This window comes from Magallana gigas, chromosome 3 (genome assembly GCF_963853765.1).
Source record: "Magallana gigas chromosome 3, xbMagGiga1.1, whole genome shotgun sequence".
NCBI lineage: Eukaryota > Metazoa > Mollusca > Bivalvia > Ostreida > Ostreidae > Magallana > Magallana gigas.
The window spans coordinates 34,345,180-34,365,011 of record NC_088855.1 but is presented as its reverse complement, the minus strand read 5'-3'; the positions used below and the strand labels follow the sequence as shown (position 1 = coordinate 34,365,011).

The 19,832-nt window shown below is 33.8% G+C and overlaps 4 protein-coding genes across 4 annotated transcripts in view; 2 read left to right on the top strand and 2 right to left on the bottom strand.

The window, feature by feature from the left end:
• Nucleotides 1–19,832, top strand: part of LOC105348876 (NEDD8) — a 121,431-nt gene that overhangs the window by 67,858 nt on the left and 33,741 nt on the right. The gene's annotated exons all lie outside the window — the stretch shown is intronic.
• On the top strand, nucleotides 552–1,660 carry LOC136273816 (myb/SANT-like DNA-binding domain-containing protein 4). Its single transcript, XM_066079392.1, has 2 exons — nucleotides 552–1,171; nucleotides 1,355–1,660. The coding sequence occupies exons 1-2, from the start codon at nucleotides 685–687 to the stop codon at nucleotides 1,579–1,581; spliced, it is 714 nt and encodes a 237-aa protein (XP_065935464.1). The 5' UTR covers nucleotides 552–684; the 3' UTR covers nucleotides 1,582–1,660.
• Nucleotides 1,672–2,422, bottom strand: LOC117692968 (putative nuclease HARBI1; the record flags this gene model as incomplete). Its single annotated transcript, XM_034482679.2, has 1 exon — nucleotides 1,672–2,422. A coding segment is annotated over one exon (657 nt), but the record flags the coding sequence as incomplete, so codon positions are not given.
• Tyr (tyrosinase) lies at nucleotides 4,030–10,166 on the bottom strand. Its single transcript, NM_001305292.1, is given in 5 exon segments — nucleotides 4,030–5,470; nucleotides 6,515–6,705; nucleotides 6,905–7,032; nucleotides 7,263–7,700; nucleotides 10,069–10,166. Coding segments are annotated over 4 exon segments (2,100 nt in total). The 5' UTR covers nucleotides 7,683–7,700; nucleotides 10,069–10,166; the 3' UTR covers nucleotides 4,030–4,109.

Genomic DNA, 19,832 nt, shown 5'->3' with positions numbered 1-19,832 from the left:
GATTTACGGTATAAGCGTTGTAACGAAGCGGGGGAAGGGGTGTGAAAAGAATAATACATGTACACACACACACACACACACACACACACACACACACCCACACACGCACACACACACACACACACACACACACACACACACACACATATATATATATATATATATATATATATATATATATATATATATATATATGTGTGTGTGTGTGTGATTCCTGTGTGTCTATTTCAACTTTACGAAAACTCCCGAACTTCATATTCTTCCCCATCCCTTTCCCACCCGATCTTGTGAGAGAGAGAGAGAGAGAGAGAGAGAGAGAGAGAGAGAGAGAGAGAGAGAGGGGGAGAGAGAGAGATTTCTTGTCAAACATTCACTACATTATTGTTCTTTTGGATTTTTTATCTGCCTTTAATGCAATAAATGTAAGTTATTGTCTTCAATGTTATGGAATTTTAACATGTAAATAAATACTTTTAAGAAAAGCTAATGTATGTAAATGAATGGTTCACACAGCAGTCAACATAGACTTGTAAAAGCAAGTGTACCTTGTTTATGTTTTTATATGATCAGCCAATGATATTGGTAATTGGTTTTAATTCGCACCAGTCTTAAATTATCCGTGCGTCCAGTTCTGTCCAGTGCCTATTCATTACATTATACATGTTAAGCGAGTGAACCATAGCCATGTCATCAAGAAAAAGAAATCCTAACTTTTCTGAGGCTGAAATTCAAATCATTCTCAAAGAAGGGGAGAAATGCAAAGGAGTCTTGTTTTCGAAACTTTCGACGGTAACGACAAACAACACAAAAAAGCGAGTATGGGAGGCAATTTGCGAAAAAGTCAATTCCTGCAACTCCTCCGGACATGCCAGGAATATGGATGAGATACAAAAGAAATGGACAACATACATGTCAGAAACAAAGAAAAAAGCAGCAAAACAAAGAAGAGAGCTACAAAAGACTGGAGGAGGACCGCCGCCGGCTGATCTGACGCCTCTTGAGGAGTCGGTGATAGGTATAATTGGGGACACGACCATTGACGGAATGCCTGGGGGTATTGATGTTGGAGGGGAGAAAGAACTCGGTACCGCAACCCCCGGTCCATCCAATATGAGCGAATCAGCTGATGTACCGGTAGTTGAGGCTGCATTGAGTCCTAGACTTGATCACGGTAAGTGTAAACAATTATCTAATTATTATTTTAATAAGATGTTATATTAAACATATATAGATAACAAGAGGTCGACGTTGTTTATATAACTATTTATTTTGATTTTAAAAATGCTTATACAATAAAATCAATGAATCATTATGTAAAATGTAAATATGATAATTTTAATATTATTACTTTCAGAGCAGGAATCACGTAGCAGTAGACTCTCCACTGGTGTTAAACAGCCAGAGGACACTTATGGAGCAAATATTTTGCGTTTCCAAGAAGAATTAATGCAGATTGAAAGGGAGAAACTGAACGTTCAGAAGGAACTGCTAGAAATTGAAAGAGCTAAACTTTTAATCAAACAACAAAAACATCAAGTGTACCTCTCCAGCATGGGGGTAACTTTTACCAACGTTGAATAAATTCTTGCATCAGATTGACTCTCTGTGTTCGTTCGTTCTTTCTTCTTTTTTTTCCTTTTTTTTGCTTCATGTAAAATTAGATAAAATAAATACAAATTGCTCAAAAATTTTATTATACATGTATTTATGCATAATGGCGTATTAAAAACATATATCAATATGATAAAATAGATAATGTACAAATTTAAGCAAATCGTCTGTTGATGAGTCTGTTTCTCACTGTCACTCCGTCATTGATGGGACCAATGTACTGGGGGCGCCCATTTCGTCCTCTGTCACGGGCATCGACACAGTCCGCCGGAATGGGGACTCCATTGTTAATACACATGTTGTGCAGAACTGCAACAGCCACCGTAACTCTGCATGCCTTCGTGGGTGAATAAAAGAGAGATCCTCCACTTGTGTCGAGGCACCTAAATCTTGATTTTAGGACTCCGAAGCTGCGTTCCACGGTAATCCTTGTCCTGATGTGAGACGCGTTGTATCTCTCCTCCGGTCTGGTTGTTGGGTTCAGCACTGGAGTGAGCAGCCAAGGCCGCAGGAGATAGCCACTGTCCCCAAGGAGCCACCCCTCAGGAATTGCACCCCTCTCAAACATATCTTTCAACGCACTGTTTTCTAGAATGAAAGAGTCGTTTGTGCTGCCTGGCCATTTTGCTACAATGATTATGTTCACGAATCTAAGCTTTGAATCACACACAGCCTGCACATTAATGGAATGGTAGTTTTTTCTATTTACATACAAGTGTTCATCAAGAGATGGTGATTTTATTCTAATATGGGTCCCATCGATTGCACCTATGACATTTGGGAAGCCTGCGAGTCGTTTTGGGTAGGCATTTTAACATACTCAGGAGAAAGTCTCACTAAACAATCAGTAAAATCATTAATTATTCTAGACACTCTATGTCTGGATATTCTGTGCACATCACTTAGAACGGCTTGGAAGCTGCCGGAGGCGTAAAATCTCAAAGCTACCATCACTTGGAGCGATACGGGTAGTGGGCGTGACCTCAATGTAGGTCGTCTCAGGTCACGATTGAAGCGTCCACAAAGGTCTATTATAATATTACGGGGCAGTCTGTACTTACAGACGATATCTGTGTCATCTAGGTAATCAAGCGGGTTGTCGATATCTCGAAATATGCGCTCGCGATGTAGGTTTGGGTTTCTTCTTCTTATGTAGTTGTAATAGGCGACAGCCATTTTTACTAGTTAAGACACCTGTTAGGATGTCTTAAAGTTAAGATATTTTTTAAGACATGTCCTAAAATAGGACGGCTTCAAGAAATTGAATTAGGACTAAGACGTGTCCTAAGTGATGTCTGAGACATATCTTAGACTTAAGATAGCTTCGTGAACATGCCCACAGGTGTTCAAATGCATACTCTCCATGCTTAAAATATCGTTTCACAATTAATCATTAGCAAGCAGAAAACATTCTCACGACCAAGTAATTGGATGTATTAAATAGCAAAAGTTATATTAGCCAAAATGCGCAAAAGTATGGCTCTACCTTGCTATAAGCGGAAACTTACTCAATCCGAAACAAATTTAAATTACATAAACCATACTATACAATATATTATTCTTTGTATCATAATTTTTTTTTTCAGTGTAATAGTTTTAAACATTTTTTTATGTCCAATTAGGTTTGCCATTATCTTGTGACTTGTTGATAAAAAAAAAATCCACTTGCACAACTAACTGGAAAAGGGTGATTTTATGTACATTAACGCTAATGTTGAAAATGATGTTCACATGTAGAACTGACTTTTAATGTTTTCAATATATTTTTATTTTTCATTTTTGACATTTTAAACAACGTGAGAATGGATGCGGACATATTTTGTGTGTTACAATTAGACTGTCCAAAGTTAGTTCTACTTTTAACGTAACCCGCGCGCGCAAGTTTAACAGGATTGGGGCCCAAACAAAACTCTATTAAAATTTGATTTTTGTTTAGTTTGATGATTCTAAAATATTATAATATTGTTAAATTTGAAATGTTTAGAGCACATTATGAACTATAAATCAGACACTAAATAGGATTATCAGGAAAGATCACTATTAAAGAGATTGTTTGAATATTTACTGTATTTGTATTGATGGAATTAAATAAAATCCTTTGTTTGAAAATGTTGTTTGTTTTACTTTCTTTATTCCCTTCTGGGTGGCCTTGGCATATTAAAACTGCTTCACGTAATGTTAAGAGTTACGAATTTAATATTTTCAACTTGCTTTCTGTCAAAGTCCCTTTTTTATATTTCAAAAGGTAACAAAAAGAATCATAAAATACAGGAAACAAACGACATTGTTCACATCACACACTCTTTAAAGCTGTTCTTCTTCGCAGGCAAATTGTATATTACATAGTCCTTTGTCAACAATGGCTTTAGACTCTGTAATTACATCTTCCTGATTTCTAAAACTGTTACAATCCATATGTATGAATGTCTGCAACTAATCTTTATTTATAAACATTAATATACATGTTCATGTACAAGCCACCATGCATTTGTGTTAAATTAATAAACCCATGGCCATGCATTATCATTTCCGCAAACAAATGTCACTGGAGGTGAAGCGTCATCCAAAGAAGAATCAACCAGATTGTATGAAGACAGACTGACTGATATGGCTTCTTTGTACGAGTTTCTGTACAATGTGGGAGCAGCAGAGGAGATCTTGAAGGCTCCAGAGCAAGCCTTGTATTTCTGTTGACCGTTGACTGACGTCAGACACAGAGGGCGGCATGGCCGACCACAAGAATCGTACGAAGTGAACAACACTTCTCCTTCCCCGAATTCTGGATTCTTGATCCCGACTGCTGTCGTAGTGACAGACACTGGTTGTCTTTCGTCTATAATGGCAAACTCTTTGTAGTTTCCATAATAATCCAGGCCATCAGAGGCTACAAACACTTTTGAAGCACCTGAATGAGCTGTTTGGCAAACGTCGTTCTGAAGTTCGGAATTTCCAAGTAATGTTGGGTCGGTTCCTTTGACATTTGGAGACCTAGTGTACACAATACGTACTGGTACATACACCCATCGCTTTTGATCGACTACTCCATCCAGTATAAAACTATTGGTATAAGACCGTCCAATGGAACTTATCGACTGATGACTACCATGGTGCAATGATTCGTTCTTCGACAGGTGAGAAACGTCGCGCCTGAATCGAGCTTGAACTTCTCTGACTTGCATACTGGCGGCCTGGATTTCTGGAGCCACTGGGGCTATTCCTAATCTATCCTCTTGGTTTCGAATATCCCTTAACGGCGCAGTGCGGAACTTTTCCCCTGCAGGGATTGGTCCGGCAGCCTCGGCGAATCTCATTCGTTCTTGATTTCTCCTAAATGCGCGGTCACTATCGCCAAATACAAATGCACCAGATGGGGCAGCTGTTGGTCGGTTGCGCGACACGCAAACACCGTTTTGACAGTACAAATGAGGACTTCCGTTACACCGATTCCTACAGTTGGCAAATGGTTCATAAGTGACGAGGTTAGCAACAGCATCTGACATAGCATATCTATTTGTGATTTGATTAATATATGGGCGGAAATCAATCAGGTCATCAAATCCATGCCCAGGGGGAGTATTTACCGGATAATCTGTTTCCGGATTAATACCATTTTGTCTTTGCCTTTGTCGGAATGCTTCATAAACAGCATCGACATATGAATGGTGCATGTAAAACACCGGGTCGTAAGGTGCAGAGTTGGGCCTAGCAAGATGGCCTCCGGTCCAAGTATGGGGACCGTTGTGATGCCCTTCAAGGGTGAAGAAATACGCTGCTCCTTGTTTTGGTTCAGAAATGTCGTCGTATCTAGTTCGGCTCAAAACTGCATTATAACCAGTTTTTGTAAACAAAGCACCCTCACCTAAAACATAAGCATATTAAAAGTGTTTTTATAAAAATTATCAATGTTGTGTACTTGAATTATGCATACGGTGTATTGTAACGTCAAACGGTTGGTGGATAACTACTGAACAAAACTTTGCACGGTCAAGTTTTCAATTAAAGTATCAAGAAAACTTTAAGACTTTACCTCTAATTTAAGTCATATGATATGATAAAATAAGCAATGTGCATTATCAAAATCCTACAATTGGTATATTTAAGAATTCTACCAATTGCTAAGGTGGTATGCGACACCTGTCGATATTAGTGTGAATTAAAGTAAATAATAATCAAATATTTCACCAAAAAATATGTTTTAAATGTTTTTGGAAAAGAAAAAATTATAAATTAATGCCCCAGCGGTATTCGAACTCATGACTTACAGATTCATAGTTAACGCTCTGGCCCAGTGCGCTACGTGGTTAGGTAACAATTTCGAAAAAGAAAAAGTTAATAAAATTATGCTTGGTGTTATTGTTTATTTCGATCGGAAGTTCGCCACAATAGGGAGGGTCCCATTCCACCTTAACATCTGGTATGAAATTTTCATATAATATTGTAACTTTTGGGCGATCATAGACCCAATTTGAATTTGTTTCTCACACACTCGCAATGAAGTAATTTGCTTTAAATTTACACAGATAAATGGTATCTAAAAACAAGATAAGAGAATCAATTACTTCTCTTGGTATAATTTTTTTTAGATACATTTGTATTATTAAACCACTAGTCTTTTTAAAAAAGATTCCGAAGAGACCATTTATAATAGAAATATCACAATTTTGAATTGTGAATTGCTGAACATCTTTCAATATAATATTTCAATTTTGAATGATAAAAAGTCCACATAATTTTTGGAATTCTACTTAGAGATTTGAGTTTCATCTTGTGAAAGCACGAGCTATCGTGCATTTCAATCATGGAAGAGATACCATCAGATGGAAACGTTCCATTTAAAAAAAAACCAAAGATTAATATAGAGAAAAAGGTGAATGTACAGGTAGCATAGACACTGTGAACATACCTGTACCATAGTTTCTAATGATTGGACCGCCGAGAATTGTACGCATGCTTCGGAATGGTCCCGTCGTGACGACTCCATTCCCATTTCCAAAAAAATCGTCACTCCATAGGATGGATTCTGTTGGATCCTCCATATCGTGATCCAATCCAGATTCCCAGTAGGGAATTGGTGCACCGCAAGCTGTCTCAAGTCTGCAAAAAAAGAAGCCTTTAAAATGTGAGATTCAGAAAATATTTATCATTAAAAAAAATCTTACCTTACACCGTGATTGTAATAAGATATGATATTTTCTACATGCAGACATGATGCTTGCAATTTTCACAAAACCCAAGGATATTTGAACTTATCATACTCAAAGTTAACACAATTAACATTTAGAACTAAACTTACAAAAGTAAGTAGATCCTGTGCCATGGTGCGAATCCCGGTCCCCCGTGGGCAGTCCGGAGAGCTTGACCGGAGTGGAATGCAGCTAATGTCTGGTATGTGTTTCTTCCCGTTTCTTCCCGTTCTACAAACTACAAAAAAAAAAATATAAAGTTCCTGAACGTTAAATTATTTATCGTAATACCGAATTGAAAATGTATTCTCATATGTTTTCGCATATTTATTGTATGTAAGAAAATAATAATTCAACAAAAACAATTTTTGAATTCAAGTTTTGAATTCAGTATAAATAATTAATTATTAACGTTTCGAAAAATGACAAAATCTTAATGAATAAAAAAATAAATAAATATAAATTCACCTGATTCTGGAGTCGCACTATGCAATCTGCGAATGGCTGATAGGCTCCGGGACTCCTCACTTCCCGTCTGTATCTTCGACCAATAGTTTGTCTTTTCGTACGTCTTCCGTTTTTATTTTGTCTTTCCATCTCCTCAACTTCTCGAAAAATTTGTCGGAATAAGCTATCTATGTAGTTAATACCTTGTATTGTAATATTTGTACCACTCCAGACTTTCCCAGAGGCAATTTGCTGGTATTCAAAATTTCTATAGCAATATTGCTGAATTTGATGGGCAGCTTCAAATGATGGTGTCATGTTGTAAGAGCGGTATTCGTAACATTCTTGAAGACTTGCAGGAAACGGGATTGGTTCCAAAAGTGCCAAAGATAGTCCCAAGAATCCAACGCACAGGGAAACAAACAGAAGGCCCAGCATCATAGTTGCTTTTCTTGATTTCTGTCGAATACATGGAGGGATATTTACAATTATGGACTCAAAATTTAGAAGATATTCCAGAATTGCTTTATCAAATTCCTGTATGTTACACACAATTTAATTTGATAAAAATATTTTGCCTCTCATAACGCGCTAACGCGCGTTTTTCAATTCTCTGCCAACATGTTGAAACGACGCCAAAAATAAATCATATTACAATAATATATATGTAATACCTATCCAAATATTTTGCCGGTACATTTGTACAATACAGCGACATGCATTGGAACGGAATCAAAGGACATATATTTTCATTTTCCTGTGTCTTTGCCTGTGATAATACTACGTATCGATTTTGTACTATATAACTCATAAAGCCAAATTGAGGCGCCAGCGGGGTTGGCTTATTTATATTTAAATATTTAATCGCAAGATGGTTTAAAATTATATAAATATAAGTAATAAGGAATCATTTTTGAATATTATGAGGTGATAATTTCGGTCGGGGCGTGATCAAATCTATCATAAAGCCCTTCGGGCTTTATTGGATTTGATCACGCCCCGACCAAAATTATCACCTCATGATACTCAAAGAATGATTCCTTATTCCTTATAACATTGCGTTTAAATTCTGAACTAGATTTATCCCGATTTATCTTAAATTTTTAGTAGTCTTGGTAATAGGAAATTAATTTATAGCCATAACAAAAGTTAATACACATTCAATATTAAAACCTCATAAAATTTATTTTCTTAATTCAACTTAAGTCATCCTAGTCTGATGACCGATCATGTACGTGTGTTAATTTTAAAACTCATCGTTACCAAATTTGAACAGCAGTAATACCGTGTAAGTGTATATGCCTATATGTTATTTATAATCATTCTTGGAATTGGAACAGCCAGCCTCGCCGTAAATGGTGATTGTTGATCTCAAGCAGACGAAATCACGAGATGACACTTAATTTTCTATTTAGTGAATTAAATAATGTGTATTGTTTATTTTCTAAAATAAAACTTTTAAATTTTTTATATTTATAAAGTTGTAATTTGTTTGACAATTGTGTCTGACAATTAAACAGACACAACTTTACATACATGCATTTTATTGACAGTGTTTATCGTTGAAATTCCCGTTCTATAAATAGTGTTAAATCAGAGCAGATGAGAAAAGTAGATGCCACAAAAATTTTATTGATGCAGGTATCAACAATTTTTTTTCGACCAATCAGAAGCGCCAATATCTTATCAAACGTACAAATATTAAATGATATCCGAAATGAACACAAATTTGGTTCAATTTAAAAAAAGAGTTAACTGTCTAAATTGCCGCTTTCAGAATAAATCATAAACAGGACTCTGAAGACCCGGCCTCCCTTTTCAAGAATAATCGATTTTGCATAGCTGGGAAAATTTAGGTCAAGTGCATATGGACGGAGGAGACATTTATTCTGTCGTCAGTCCGCACAGGACTTTTCGTACCTTGCTTTCCTGTGACCCAAGCTTTCAACCTTACTATTTTAAAAATGCATCGTTTGCTTAAACTTTCTAGACACCAAATGACTTTCATGGTATAAAATATAGCATAATAATGCAAAATTCATATTTATTATTTAATTCTTGAAGGTCCAATGCATGATATTAATTACTCACTTAGTTTTGGATCCTCACCTTATTTTCTTTTAAATCCATAACCCAATTACAAAAAATGACTCTTTTTATCCTTTTCATACTTTGTTATTGTTTAGTTTTTCATCGAATAAATTAAAATAATTGTTTTTCGTGTACTCTGAAAAAGACTTTCTACTTTTTAGGATAGTACGTCTGTATTATATTTTGATATCTTTATGTCCAAAAGATCGAACAATTTATCAACATATGCCATATTGGAGGATGTTTCCTATTCCCATCTTTTGTTTTTACGCAGTTAAATATCGTGAATCAAACTGGTTATTTTCTTATTTGTTTAATAAAAAATTATAATTAAAAAAATAAATAATAATATTTTTGCATTTCGATAGAATAGAAACGAGACTTTTAGATATCTGAAAAGAAGTGAAAAAGTTGTCCGCATTTAAAAAAGTAATTTGATGAATACAATTTAATTTCGGTATATCATTCTTTTGATAAAATATGTGTATAGAAGTAGTTAAATAATTAATCTGACACTTTAATACGAAACAAGAACTGGAAATTGTTCGTTTTTTCTAACAGGATTTTATACGCAACATTTACATTAAATCACAGTTCAGCGATATGAAGTATAAATACATCTTTGTAAATTTGTTTTGCCTGTGTTTTACTCTAGCATATATTTATACTTTACATGTGTATTTCATATAATATAGATAATTTAAAATATACATTGTCGGCAATTTCCGTCACTTACCTCCGCGACAAATCCTCCCCTTCTGACACTATAATAAACTCCTATAGGACTATATAGTTTAGTCGAGGACTTTTATGTATGAACCGGTCCCCTGTCGTCGATCAGTCCATGGAACAATGCTCTTTATTTATATAGGGCGATTCGTTAGGTTGGATAAAAGAATAATAAATTATTTTTGAATTATTCTTGAATTTAGATATCGTTCTTGGAATTTCCAGTCTATTTTCAAAACAAATTTGCGCATCGACCCATTTTTTATTTAAAGTTAATTTTTTGACTTCGGATGATAACATGCATTTGACTTGTATGGTTTTTCAAGTGCTCCACTAAAATCAAATTAAAAAATACTACATCAAACATGCTCTCTAGAATATTTTTCACCATTGGTGCCAAAAGGTAATAAATAAAACAGTCCATAATCTTCTATCTCAAAGGGATCTCACTCATCCGTTTCCCAAGTTATCCCTTTGTTAAAGCAATATTTCACAGTTGGTTTTAGTATTCTTTGTCAATAGTGAATCCAAGAACAGTTAATAAACTCAGAAAGAGAAAGATCTTGGTATATGAACGATTCTTTATGCCCCACATCAAGTGTGCAACAAGGTACTGTTTTACCAAAGACCGATGTCTGCATTCCCTATTATAAATCTCCGTAAGAAATCAGTTTTCGTTTCTGTGACTTTTTCCGATTAAAAAAATGACAAAGTGTTCACACGAATGAAATTATGTTGGATATTTTCCCTTTCATCAATGTCAATTGCATTTTTTACGTACAAAATCTTTTAGAATCTTGTATTCTACCTGATATCACTTATTCCTGGAGAAATCATGATGGTCTTACTTTTGTCATTCAGAACTACATCTTATTTAAGAAGTTTTATACCTTCTACAGTTACTATAGTCTGTCCCAAGTAATTGCTTCCATCACTTTTTGATGATTTTTAATAAAAATACACGTACCTGTGAAAGAAATGCAGTTGAAATCGATGAAAGGGAATATATCCAAGATATCTTCATTGAACAATTATCTTTTTCACTCATAAAAATTAACAGGAACGAAAACAAATTTCTAACGGTGATTTATAATGGAAATTGTTTGCATCTTTTCTCCATTCGTAAGTACTCGGGATGTCTCGCGCAATTTTTCAACGTTATCATCCGGGCTTATTAATGGCTGATGCAATGCAAAATTCCCGTAGACTTTTTATTTTGGGATGTGTATTGAAAGCTGAAGTGGTAGAGGGGGCTTTTCAAAACAGATAATCTGGACATTTTTCATGTCAGTGGATGAACGTAGTTTGAGCACAAAGGTATTTATGATTATCGAAATATCAAGCAAAAAGTGGTGGAATCAAAAAATCGGGACAGAGTATAGTAAGCTGTGGAATGAATTATCGACATCAGAAGTTTCCCAGCATTGTCTTCTTTTTCAAATTTTATCAACAAACAATATTTCAATACTCTCAATTCAATTAAAAAAAACCTTTTAATTTTGGGAATCGCAGAGAAAATATTATACATTGTCAATTGAGAAACAATGCTAGAAGTTTAAATGGAGACATTATTCGTGACAATTCAATCTGTGAAAATTGTGGCTATCAGACTGAAAATGTATATCTCTGATTGGTTCATATCAAAAGAAACCCCCAAAAATAAAAACATTAGAATGTTTTATTCACCTGCACGTGACCTAAAAGGTCAGTATAACATTTGATTTTCTCTATATTGGACAAAAATAGATCGTCCAATGAAATATCGCGTTTCTCAGTTTGTTCGGCTATGGCTTCAAACTAAAACATGTAACACTCAATGAGATACGTATGTATAAATTCGTCAATGATCATAATATAATAATTGCTGTTTTTTCGATCAGTACGATGATTAAGCTTCGTATTGACCTCAAAAACAGTCATAATTATATAATATTTATAATGTTTTGATTTCTAATGTGACGCTATACATATTATAGTTTATGCACAGACTTATATTCCCATACCTAAACTCTCTTACCCAAAATTCAAAATGTTGACCAATAAACAATACAATAAAGTGACGTCACAACTCTCACAGCAGAAGACAGATTATGCGTTGATTTGGTGTTAAATTATGCTTTCACTCGCTTATAAAAAGGTATGCCTCGTTTATCTCAATCAATCCCACCATTTCCAAAACAAGAATGTTTACAGCACAAAATTTATGAAGTCAACGTAGAGTGGGTCGACCTTTTAAATTAAGTATTTGCTTGGTCCTTTTTTTGTTTTTTTAACCAAATTATGTGTACACTTTTGTAGGCTTTTAAATGATGATTTATATGCTAAGTATGTGTGTTATGATATACATTGCAGTAGTTTTCTCGATCAGTTAGATCAATGAAAAAATGATTTACAAAATTTGATAAAATTTGATAAAATGTTATCGCGTTATTTAGCCTTATATTAAAAAATTCGCCCCTGACATCGATGCGGGTATGATTGCATTACGACTTTGAAATCGCTATTAATAAAGGTCATAATGTTTGGCAAATCAAAAATGAACCTGTATACATTTTGTTCACTACTTTTTCTGAAGTTTGTTTTAATTACAATCAAACATAACATGCAGGTTGAATAAACCCAACATTCGGGGGACGAAACCAAACGGTTCTCTTTTCTTACATCCCCATGCTTTTTTCCTTCTTTTTTTTTTAAATTATTTTCATTTTATTTGAGTGTTTGTAAGTTTGAAAAAAGACTGATTCTGCTGGTGTAAATAGGCGAAAGTCTATAACTTTCTAAGATACTGTGGAATCATTAAATTTTGTGGGGGCCAATTTTCGTGGATTGCTTAAATTTTACAGGATCGTGGGGACGTAATTTCGTGTATTCTTTTAAACCTACAGAGAGAATATGACTTTATTGCCCTAATTTATTAATTCGTAGAGGATGTTAATTCGTGGATGAGAGGTATCCACGAATTCCACGAAAATTGAGCCACCACGAAATCTAATGATTCCACAGTAATTGGTTTGTATGGGAAATTATTTTTCCAAAAATTGACGAATTAATCATTCATAAAATTCACTGTTCTCTTCGCAATTAAAAGAAATATTTCAAAGAAGATAGGGGGAACAAGATAGCGCAAATGCCCATTTTGCTTAGTCATGAAATACAATTTCAAATTTTATTTTTTCCAACTACTAGTAGATATTCTTGATAATGTTATAATACAAGTTTACAAAAGCACAATTTCTAACTATATTCAGTTTTGAATATTTTAACAAACGGTAAGGAAAAAAAATATTTCAAAATAGCTCCATAATGTTACCCAATGTCTGATTCTCTAACCACTGAGCCATTTCAGTTTCAACAAATTCCATTTTAAATGCTAGATGCGAATTCAACAACCAATTTACGGTCTTGTTTTATTTTTCTCAAATGTTCAATTGTTGCGATACATAATGACATTTTTAAAGTGAAATGGGTCATCTTTCCACGTTTTCGTTGATTAAAATCGGTTTGATTTCCTTTAAACCTAATATAGACTATGACAAACTATGGAGCTCAGACCCATTCTATAAAAGAAAAGTTCTAATAATGACACTATTTGGAGATTTTGACATGCATACCCAGATTAAATCAACCTATTTCAAATATTTAACATATTTAAGGTTTATAAATCGATGTTGTGGTAAATATACATTGTTTTCAATTATTTAGAAAGAAATTATGAGATTATTTGATATTTAAATTTTATAGTATCTAATCTATCTCCATATAGGCAGTTTACACGCCTTATGCACACATCTTCTTTCGAATTGATTTTTGTTGGAATTTAATATGTCTGATTGGGGTTTTTTCACAAATGGTGGATAGTCGTTTAAAGCTGTTATATTAAATTCATAACTCACATTCCTCTTTGTGTAGTGTGATCGAATTAATTGTTTCTACAGCAATGGATAAAACTATGAGAAAATTGGATTGGTGTAGTTTGTATATCATTACGTGCAGTCCTCTCCTCTAGGATATATTCCTTATTTAATTAGTGTGCATTCAAGAATGATAATTTCACAAGATTTTTGTTTCACTGCATTCTAATATGAAATTAATGGGTTTTTTTAATTATGCTCGATTTGGCTTGACAAACGGGGTATAAGTAGTACTGGACCCTATACAGTCAAATTAAAGATTGCTCTGTTTACATCCACCAAGTAATTTTAAAAGTTAAACTGTCTGCCTTGGAACAATGAAAACGATTTTCTTGTCTTTTTTCGAATATCATTAAGGTAAAAAAAAATGTTTATCGTAATAAAGAGATAATTAACTCGTAATAACGAGATCTTTTCTCGTAATAATGAGATCTTTTCTCGTAATTACGAGATCTTTTCTCGTAATTACGAAATCTTTTCTCGTAATAACGAGAAAATTATCTCATAATAACGAGATTTTCTCGTAATAACGAGATATATAACTCGTAATAACGAGATCTTTTCTCGTAATTACGAGATGATTAACTCGTAATAGCGAGATCTTTTCTCGTAATTACGAGATAAAAATATTCGTTTATGTGGCCCTATTCGTCTTTCGTACGAAACCCAATAATCTGTTTAGTAATTTATTAGTTTTGTTGTTTATCAAGTGCTGAATTTAAAAATGAAAGCATTTGAAATGAATCTCACTTTAGCGCAAACGACTGACATTTTACTACAGGATCCATCATGGAATGAAAATAGACTAGAGTCCGCATTAACATTCTATTTTCTTTCTTTTCTTTTCTTTTTTGTGGTTTAATGTTTGTAAAAGGGCAAGACAACTTACAACTTGATGTATCTTAAGGTTAGGGGTGAAATTGGTTCAATGCCTCTCTTTTTTTTTTAATTTTTGTCAATAAACTACGACTGTATCTCTACAGTTGGTGCTGTTTTGTGAAGTAGTTATATCTAAGGATAGAACTCATAGAGGGACAATATTTTTTTTTTTGACACGCGGGTATCTGTTTATCATCAAAACACTATAGAATAGTTTTTATTGAAATCAAACGTATTCATTTACAGGGAGTATATGTCTATGTCAGGAAGCGTTGCCTCATTGGAGTTGAAGAGACACATAGTACATACAATAACAGTAACACGTACAAAGGCATTTGGTGGACTTTTATGATTTGTTGTGCTCCTTTTTGCATGACTTTCTTTTACTAATGCTAGAGGATGAAGATAAATACAAGTATTATGACATAGGGTATTAGAATGAACTTCTATTTTTATCACAAAGTACTATCTTTTGGAGTCAATTCTTCTACAGCCAAGTTTTGGCCAAGGGATCTTACATTACAAATGTTATTGACCTGAAAAATTAAAAATAGCTACTAGTGTATACACATATATATATATATATATATATATATATATATATATATATATATATATATATATATATATATATATATATATATGCGGGATATAAAGGTGGCGACATTGCAGAAAAAATACATAATCCGCGTAAGCGGGTTAGGTAAATTTTCTGCAATGATCGCTACCTTCATAAAGAGTGCACATAGAAATGCACGCGTTGAGTCTTTATGGATGGAACTGTTACATTTGCTTGCACGTCCTTTGGGATAGAACTCTCCAGAACGGGGTAACCAAGAGCGCCGGTTGACTGATAAAAGAAAAGTGAAGGACGAGTTTATCATGCATCGCGGGCAGAGACCATGAATCGTCTCTGGCTAAAGTAAAAAAGTAAATAAATTAAGTAGAACAATATAATGCGATTTAAGTTTTGATGGAAAGAACATTCCAGAAAGGGGTGCCCAGGAACGCGGATTGACTACGTGAAATTAACATCATGGCGGAAAGGGTTGGGCGAGTTAACCATCGGGCAGATACTTTGGATCTGACAACTTTGGTTTAAACCATGCAAATAAATATGAATACACTGGCGTTTTCTATTTTCATAAATGTTTACACCACGATAAATTGGTGTAGTAAACCTTAGACATTAATTTGTAAACAGTAAACAGATTGTGTTCTACGGTTAAATGAATAAATGATGTATTCATTATAAACGGTGAAGTTGAGCGGGGATGTGAATTATAGGGAAATTAGACATGAAAACAAAATTTAGAGATGTGACGCACTATTTACCCAATCACTGGTTTTGAAATAAAAAAAAGTTTTGTTTTTTTCCCAGTCAGCTCCAACAAAAAAAAAATAAGGCCACGTACATGTACATGTATATATCATCAATTTCGGCTTGGATTTTTTTTTATCCCTGTCCTCTCTTCTAAAAATCCAGCCATGTAGTTAGTTTTTGTTAGTTTTTAATTTCAATTTAAAGAAATAGAATGAGAAAGCAATTAATAAAGAAGAATATATATATATATATATATATATATATATATATATATATATATATATATATATATATATATATATATATATATATATACCCTATGTCGATAAATAAAGCCTTGGTACAGCAAAAAATACTTAAATAAATAAAACAGAATGCGACAGTCCAAATTAAATAAATTGTTTAGTGTTAGCGCTTTCAGCCATGTCGGCTCTTCAGACAGTTATACTATATATATATGGATAGTATAACTGTCTGAAGAGCCGACATGGCTGAAAGCGCTAACACTAAACAATTTATTTAATTTGGACTGTCGCATTCTGTTTTATTTATTTGAATATATATATATATATATATATATATATATATATATATATATATATATATATATATATATATATATATATATATATATATATATATATATAAAACAGAAATTAACAAAAATATGATTAAACATTGTGCATCATACTAACGTTTAAAGTGCTATTTCCCGCGCTTGCTCGAGATATTATCTAGTAGATACATTTTCAACCATTTAACTTTTTATACTAAAAGATTCATAATAAAAAATCAATGTTTTCACTTTTCAGCTATTTTATATTTTTCGCAAACAAAAAACATAGTGACAATGATTTAAACAAAATTATTTGGTTATCAAGCGTTACATGTTTTTGGGCGGTGAAGCAGTTTCATTAATCGTTATTTATAGAATAAAATGCTCCTTTTGGTGATTCATACGGGATATGAAGGTGGAAACATTGCAGAATAAATACATAGCACGCCGAAGCGTGTTACGTAATTTTTCAGCAATGGTCGCTACCTTCATAATCAGCATGAAACATCAAAGAAAGAGTTTAATTGCTACAAGATTAAAAGATAACTTAATTATGGTCGTTTTACTATTGTTCTTAAAATTTATCATTTAGGTCATCTTGACATCTTAACAATGACCTGAATGCATAATGGTATGAAAACCTTCTGGAATTTAGAACTGTGAACACAAAATACTTAACATTTAATTAAGTAATAAAACAATAATTTAATGCCCGAGCAGTCAATAGACCAGATTTTTCCGCTTGGTGCTGTTGTTCAGTGTGAACACACATCGGGGAAAATATTCTGGCCCCAGGGCCATAAAACTTAGACGAGCTTACTTTTGATCTAAGTCTCACTTTTACAAAAGAAACATATAGTGAAAAGGTGAGACTGAGATCAAAAGTGAGCCCGTCTAAGTTTTATGGCCCCGGGGCCTGGTCTATTGACTACTCAGGCATTGAATTATTGTTTAATATTTACATCTGCCGAATATGATTACTTTATTACGGGCACTAATTGTTAATTCATAACGCTAATAGAAACTAACAAGACTAATCTACACGCCCCGTTTATCGATTGGTCGAAACCTACAGCGACTAAAACTTACAGGAAATTAACAGGACTGAAATCTACACGCCCCGTTTAACGATTGGTTGAAACCTACAGCGACTTAAGAAATATCATGGTCTACATGAAATGGTGGTGATCATGCGGGTGTCAGATTCCTGTAGAAAACGGTTTGGCTGTTCCATTTAACTAACGTACTGATGTATATTGACAGTAATTTACATGAAGTCAATTTATCTTACATTTTACAATCAATTAATTAATTTGTTAAAAGAAAGATAGATGTAACTAGAGCAGAGCTCGTGGCAAAGCCCCGAGTAGGTCTTCCGTTGTTGCTGCGAGTTGAAAATATATGTTACGATTATAATGACTATACTTTCAGTTCTGCTTTTGTTATAAAAACGTGTTGTAATTGAAAGTCTGTATATAAAACGTGTTTTGAAAAAAGAAAGGAAGAAAATATTTTAGGAAAACTATTTGTCGAGCAGAGTTTATGTAATCGTTTCAAACATTGTTTAAAAAATGAGATCATGTTTAATGGCAAGTTAAATTTTCAAAGGGTAGCAAGCATTGTTATAAACATTAAAGCTGCTTGGTCCGATTTTTTTGAAATAACAGTATCAAAATTTTTTCCATACAAATCATTTATCTTAGAAAGTTATGGACTTTCTCCTATTTACACCAGCAGAATCAGTCTCCTTTCAAGGTTAGAAATATTCAAAGTAAATAAAAATAATTTCTCTTTGGGCAAACGAAAAAACAAACCAAAATGCATCACGGGAATGTTTAGAAAAGGAAACCGCTTGGTTTCGTCCCCCGAATGATTGGGGTTATTCAACCCACATGCTATGCATCGATTGTAAAGAATGCAGACTTTGGAAATATCAGCGAACAAAACGTACACATGCTTATTTGTAACTTGTCTGATCATTTCGACCTTTATATAATGCGATGTCAAAGTCGTAATTCAACCATACCCGTCTCGTCGTCAGGGGTGAAATTTAACATGAGGCGAAATAACGCGGTACCTTTTAATGTCGTTTGTTTTGTTATCAAATTTTGTACGTATTTTTCTTCATTGAAATTTGGCATAATTGAGGGTAAAAGTACTGCAATGTCTATTATTATACATATACTAAGCATAGCCATCGTTTAAAAGCGTGCATAAAATTTGATATAAAATCGGACCAAGCAGCTTTAAACAGTATGTACTCATGATTCATGTCAGGAATTGTATTTCTTTTTTAAACTGAACTCGCCTACAAAACACGTAAACTTTTCTCAAAGATAACTTCTATATTAAAATATTTCTAAATTTTAGAAGACTATGTGCAAGTTTAGAATTGCGTGCTGACAAAATTTACAGACCCTAAAACGTACTACTACACCAAAAAAGCGTGCGGCCAACGTGCGAGAAACGTTTCGTGTAAACCTTTTAGAGTTTCATGTAAACCGTTTAGCGTTTCGAGCAAAGCGTGTAAATCGTTTCGAGCAAAGCGTGCGAGAACCGTTTGAAAAGTTCATCAGATTTCATTCGGAACTCTCTGACAAGTTAATTGTTTCAAAATGGCGCCCGTGTTTTACATTACTTTAACAAAATTGAACGAATTTTTAACAAACAAAAGAAAGGAATGTGTATTAAAAGACGACTAGTTACAGAGTACATGTATATTTAACGTTTTCATGCGATGTTTCAGTACTGAAACAATATTAAAATTCGCTATACATAAAAAATATTAAATACAGTTAGCGAAACATGATTTCTATTGGAACAAACCTAAATCAACTTTAACTTGCACGATTATGTTTTGATAAGCATGTATTTTTATTATCTATTTACATCGATAACTCTTACTGAGACCATTCGGCTGTGTACAAGCAGCACACATAACCTCGGACATCGGGCGAGACCTGCACCTGGCTGAACCTGTCAATCAAACTCTGTGTATTTGTTTTCATTGGATGGTCAGGCGTCTCTCTTTTGTCAAAAGCCAATGGAAAATAAATGACTTCAAGGTAATCGGAATCAGAATTTGATAAAGCACACAATTG